General features: G+C 36.7%; 1 protein-coding gene across 1 annotated transcript in view; it reads right to left on the bottom strand.

The window, feature by feature from the left end:
- fam171b (family with sequence similarity 171 member B) overlaps positions 1–5,506 on the bottom strand; it is a 28,198-nt gene extending 22,692 nt beyond the window's left edge. The window contains exon 1 of the mRNA XM_061985354.1: positions 5,196–5,506. Coding sequence (XP_061841338.1) covers positions 5,196–5,406 — 211 coding nt within the window. The 5' untranslated portion in view covers positions 5,407–5,506. The remainder of the gene's footprint in view (positions 1–5,195) is intronic.
- Positions 5,507–6,498: the final 992 nt, after the last annotated feature.

Here is a 6,498-nt window from a genome sequence, read left to right on the forward strand (position 1 = left end):
AAATGCTGACAGAATTTAGTATGAATGTAAGAATAGTTTGAATGTTGGAATGGTTTGAATGTTGAAGAGCTGACACTGAACTGAAATGCTACTGGAATGTAGGGTGAATGTAGAAATGGTTTGAATGTTGAAATCGTTTAAACGCTGTAATGGTTTGAATGTTGAGGAGTTTGAATTTCCAGGAAAATCCGGAGTTTGGTTTGGAACTTGGGAAAGTGTTTGTTTGAATGTCCAGGATGAGTGGAATGTGTTAATGTTGGAATGGTTTGAATAGGTTGAAAAATGTGGGAATTGTGCAACTTGGAAAAATGTCCCATTCATTTCAATGGGAACTTCCTGGAAATGTGGGAATTTTAGGGAAAACGGGATTTTTGGAAAATGATTAGGAGCATGAATGTCCTGAATGAGCTGAATTGGTTGGTGTTGGGAATGTTTAAATCGGGCAAGAAATGTTGAAGTAGTAAATGGTGTTAGGGAATTTTGGGAAAATCTGGAATTTTTTGAACTTGGAGAAAGGGTAATTTGAATTTCCAGAATGGTGGAATGTGTCAAAGGTGGAATGGTTTGAATGGGTTGAATAATGTGGGAATTGTGGAAGTTTGAAGAATGTCCCATTCATTTCAATGGGAATTTCCCCCAAAATTGGGAATGTCGGGAAAAGTGGGATTTTTTTTTTTAAATGGTCTGAATGAGTTGAAATGGTTGGCGTTGAATTGTTTCACATCCGTGGAGAAATGTTGAAGTAGTAACATGTTGAAATGAGAAATGGTATTACGGAATTCCTAGAATTTCGGAAAAAAACATGAATTTTTCCAGTTCAAAAAACAACTTCATTTTTTGTCCTGATTAGGAGGAATGTTTTGACGGTGGAACGGTTGAAACATGTGGAAGGAGTAGTCGCCAGAAAAAAGGGCTTTGGAAAACCAGGAATTCTGGAATTTTGGTGTAGAAAATCATATGTGTGAATGCTTTGGAGCATTCACACAATAACTTGAATAACAAATAGATGCATTTTGGTGTAGAAAACCATGTGTGAATGCTTTGGAGCATTCACACAATAAATTAATTAATTTTGGTGTAGAAAATCATATGTGTGAATGCTTTGGAGCATTCACACAATAATAATAAATATATGAATTTTGGTGTAGAAAATCATATGTGTGAATGCTTTGAAGCATTCACACAATAAATACAGGGATTTTGGTGTAGAAAACCATGTGTGAATGTTTTGGAGCATTCACACAATAAATGATGCATTTTGGTGTAAAAAAACATGTGTGAATGCTTTGGAGCATTCACACAATATTAATAAATATATGAATTTTGGTGTAGAAAACCATATGTGTGAATGCTTTGGAGCATTCACACAATAAATAGATTGATTTTGGAGTAGAAAACCATATGTGTGAATGCTTCAAAGCATTCACACAATGAGAATAAATAGATTAATTCTGGTGTAGAAAACCATATGTGTAAATACTCCAAAGCATTCACACAACAAGAAAAAGAATAAATAGATTAATTTTGCTGTAGAAAACGATATGTGTGAATGCGTTGGAGCATTTACACAATAAGAATAAGAATAAGAATAAATAGAAGAATGTTGGTGTAGAAAACCATATGTGTGAATGCTTTGGAGCATTCACACAATAATAAATATATGAATTTTGGTGAAGAAAACCCTATGTGTGAATGCTTTGGAGCATTCACACAATAAGAAAAAATAGATGAATTTTGGTATAGAAAACCATATGTGTGAATGCTTTCAAGCATTCACACAATAAATAGATTAATTTTAGTGTAGAAAACCATATGTGTGAATGCTTTGAAGCATTCACACAATAAATACAGGGATTTTGGTGTAGAAAACCATGTGTGAATGTTTTGGAGCATTCACACAATAAATGATGCATTTTGGTGTAAAAAAACATGTGTGAATGCTTTGGAGCATTCACACAATATTAATAAATATATGAATTTTGGTGTAGAAAACCATATGTGTGAATGCTTTGGAGCATTCACACAATAAATAGATTGATTTTGGAGTAGAAAACCATATGTGTGAATGCTTCAAAGCATTCACACAATGAGAATAAATAGATTAATTCTGGTGTAGAAAACCATATGTGTAAATACTCCAAAGCATTCACACAACAAGAAAAAGAATAAATAGATTAATTTTGCTGTAGAAAACGATATGTGTGAATGCGTTGGAGCATTTACACAATAAGAATAAGAATAAGAATAAATAGAAGAATGTTGGTGTAGAAAACCATATGTGTGAATGCTTTGGAGCATTCACACAATAATAAATATATGAATTTTGGTGAAGAAAACCCTATGTGTGAATGCTTTGGAGCATTCACACAATAAGAAAAAATAGATGAATTTTGGTATAGAAAACCATATGTGTGAATGCTTTCAAGCATTCACACAATAAATAGATTAATTTTAGTGTAGAAAACCATATGTGTGAATGCTTTGGAGCATTCACACAATAAGAATAAGAATAAATAGATGCATTTTGGTGTCGAAAACCATATGTGTGAAAGCTTTTGAGCATTCACACAACAAATACATTCATTTTGGTGTAGAAAATCTTATGTGTGAATGCTTTGACGCATTCACACAATAAATAGATGGATTTTGATGTAGAAAACCCATCCATAGATGGATTTTGATGTAGAAAACCCATCCATCCATCCATTTTCTACCGCTTATTCCCTTTGGGGTCGCGGGGGGCGCTGGAGCCTATCTCAGCTACAATCGGGCGGAAGGCGGGGTACACCCTGGACAAGTCGCCACCTCATCGCAGGGGTGTGAATGCTTTCGAGCATTCACACAATAAAAATAAATATATTAATTTTGGTGTAGAAAACCATATGTGTGAATGCTTTGGAGCATTCACACAATAATAATAAATAGATTAATTTTGGTGTAGAAAACCGTGTGTGTGAATGCTACAATAAATAGATGAATTTTAGTGTAGAAAACCATATGTGTGAATGCTTTGGAGCATTCACACAATAAATATATGAATTTTGGTGTATAAAACCATATGTGAGAATGCTACAATAAATACCGTATTTTCCGCACCATTAGCCGCACCTAAAAACCACAAATTTACTCAAAAGCTGACAGTGCGGCTTTTAACCCGGTGCGCTTTATATATGGATTAATATTAAGATTCATTTTCATAAAGTTTCGATCTCGCAACTTAGGTAAACAGCCGCCATCTTTTTTCCCGGTAGAACAGGAAGCGCTTCTTCTTCTACGCAAGCAACCGCCAAGGTAAGCACCCGCCCCCATAGAACAGGAAGCGCTTCTTCTTCTACTGTAAGCAACCACCCGCCCCCGGAAGAAGAAGAAAAAACGCGCGGATATCACCGTACGTTTCATTTCCTGTTTACATCTGTTAAGACCACAAAATGGCTCCTACTAAGCGACAAGGATCCGGTTCATGAAAAGACGCAATCTCTCCATCCGCACACGGATTACTATTTCACAGCAACTGATATTCCTGTGAACCGCACTGTGGATACAACGGGAGCACGTACGGTGAATATTCGCACCACAGGGAATGAGAAGTCATCCTTCACTGTGGTTCTAGCTTGCCATGCTAACTTCCACCCATGGTGATATTCAAAAGGAAGACCTTGCCAAAAGAGACCTTTCCAGCCGGCGTCATCATAAAAGCTAACTCGAAGGGATGGATGAAGAAAAGATGAGCGAGTGGTTAAGGTAAGTTTAAGTTTACGCGAAGAGGCCGGGTGGCTTTTTTCACGCAGCTCCGTCCATGTTGATATACGTATGTTTGTGATTGCACATTTGCGTACATTTTGGGAGTGAACAGAGTTGTTAGAACGCTGGTTTTTAATATATTATTAAAGTTTGACTGACCTATCTGACTGTTTTTTTGACATTCCTTTAGCGCAGTTAGATGCGGCTTACAACACCGGGCGGCTTATTGGTGGACAAAGTTTTGAAATATGCCGTTCATTGAAGGCGCGGCTTTTAACCCAGGGCGCCTTATGGTGCGGAAAATACGGTAGATGAATTTTAGTGTAGAAAACCATATGTGTGAATGCTTTCAAGCATTCACACAACAAATAGATTAATTTTAGTGTAGAAAACCATATGTGTGAATGCTTTGGAGCATCCACACAATAATAATAAATATATGAATTTTGGTGTACAAAATCATATGTGTGAATGCTTTGAAGCATTCACACAATAAATAGATTAATTTTGGAGTAGAAAACCATACGTGTGAATGCTTCAAAGCATTCACACAATGAGAATAAATAGATTAATTCTGGTGTAGAAAACCATATGTGTAAATACTCCAAAGCATTCACACAATAAGAATAATAATAAATAGATTAATTTTGGTGTAGAAAACGATATGTGTGAATGCATTGGAGCATTTACACAATAAGAATAAGAATAAGAATAAATAGAAGAATGTTGGTGTAGAAAACCATATGTGTGAATGTTTTGGAGCATTCACACAATAATAATAAATATAGAATTTTGGTGAAGAAAACCCTATGTGTGAATGCTTTGGAGCATTCACACAATAAATAGATGAATTTTGGTGTAGAAAACCATATGTGTGAATGCTTTGGAGCATTCACACAATAAATATATGAATGTTGGTGTAGAAAACCATATGTGAGAATGCTACAATAAATAGATGAATTTTAGTGTAGAAAACCATATGTGTGAATGCTTTGGAGCATTCACACAATAAGAATAAGAATAAATAGATGCATTTTGGTGTCGAAAACCATATGTGTGAAAGCTTTGGAGCATTCACACAACAAATACATTCATTTTGGTGTAGAAAATCATATGTGTGAATGCTTTGACGCATTCACACAATAAATAGATGGATTTTGATGTAGAAAATCATATGTGTGAATGCTTTCGAGCATTCACACAACAAAAATAAATATATTAATTTTGGTGTAGAAAACCACATGTGTGAATGTTTTGGAGCATTCACACAATAATAATAAATAGATTAATTTTGGTGTAGAAAACCGTATGTGTGAATGCTTTGGAGCATTCACACAATTATTACTTAATATGGGTGCAAATATGTGCCAACAGTATCGACAACAATAACAACAAAAGACGTCCGGCGGCGACACGTGGTGGTATTATAAAGGCTGACATCACCGAGTGGTCACCTTCGGTTAAGGCGGTGGTCTGGAGGAACATCCCCGGGGAGGTCGGCGTGGTAGCGGCGGTGAGGCCATTGTCCCCGGGCGTCGAGGGGGGAAGGCCGCCGCCCTCCTCCGCGGCTCCCACTGGCGCATGCAGGCAGGAAACCAGAAGCAAGGACGGCACAAAGAGCAGCGGCAGCAGCGGGGGAGTCAGGCGGCGCTCAACATCGGGCATGGCGAGACGGGGAGCGGGCCCAAAGACATAACGAACCGCTAAGAGCAAGGGGGTGTACCGGGAAGAAGGGGCTTACGTTCTGCTTCGGTTCTGCTCCTTGTTGTCGAGCCCAAGTGGGTTAAAGATGCGCTGATGCTGAGACTGGGCGTGTGGAGCCCGAGATCGTTAACAAGCGAAAGAGGTATCACTATTCTCTAATCACTCCAACAAAATGAGTCAATTATTTTGCCGAAAAATGTCAACATCGTGTCAGATGTTCAAATTGTCAGATCCGAACTTAAAAAAACACCGCGATAAAATAAACGTCGATCTCAGGAAGACTGAAACATGAAAGCATCAGAGTGAGAGGTCTTCTCAAATCTTTGTCTTGGGTACAGGGGGTGTTGTGACGTCATCCTGCACATCCAGGCTTTTTCTGTTTATAGATTTATAGGCCAGGGCTCCCCGCACCTTGTTTTTTTTTATTATCAGCCCTCAGCACATTGTAAAAATAATATTTAAAAATAAAAGTGTAATGTATTTCAACATCATTTAACAAAATAGCCGAATGTATCTTCATGTTTGATGGCAGTAAAGCGTTTTTATTCTATTCTATACATAAGTAAATAAATACATGAGATACAGGTGTATTTTATTACATTAGAATATCTTTGGAAAGGTAAGTTAATTAAAAAAGAAGTGAAATTCTATACATTAATAATACACACATATTTGTAATATATATCATGATTATATATTACAGCAAATAAACCCCCAAATTCAGTATCTATAATGAAATATGAAAAATGCCAAAAGAGTGCAATATTAGAAACGTGTTCATCGCTCACTAATCAGCTAATGAACTGCAAAAATATACTGAACATTAAATTGCTCTCTTTGTCTAAATCATTTTAGATCGGGGGCCACACGGAGAAAAATCTACTCCCAAGTGGGCCGGACTGGTAAAATCACGGCACGATAACTTAAAAATAAAGACAACTTCAGATGGTTTTGTTTAAAAATGGAATATGTACATTCTGAAAATGTACAAATCATAATGTTGTTGGGGGTTTTTTTTTACACTTACATGTTGCGGTTAATAGTATTCCCTCT

This window comes from Nerophis lumbriciformis, linkage group LG23, assembly GCF_033978685.3.
Source record: "Nerophis lumbriciformis linkage group LG23, RoL_Nlum_v2.1, whole genome shotgun sequence".
In the NCBI taxonomy this organism is placed as follows: domain Eukaryota; kingdom Metazoa; phylum Chordata; class Actinopteri; order Syngnathiformes; family Syngnathidae; genus Nerophis; species Nerophis lumbriciformis.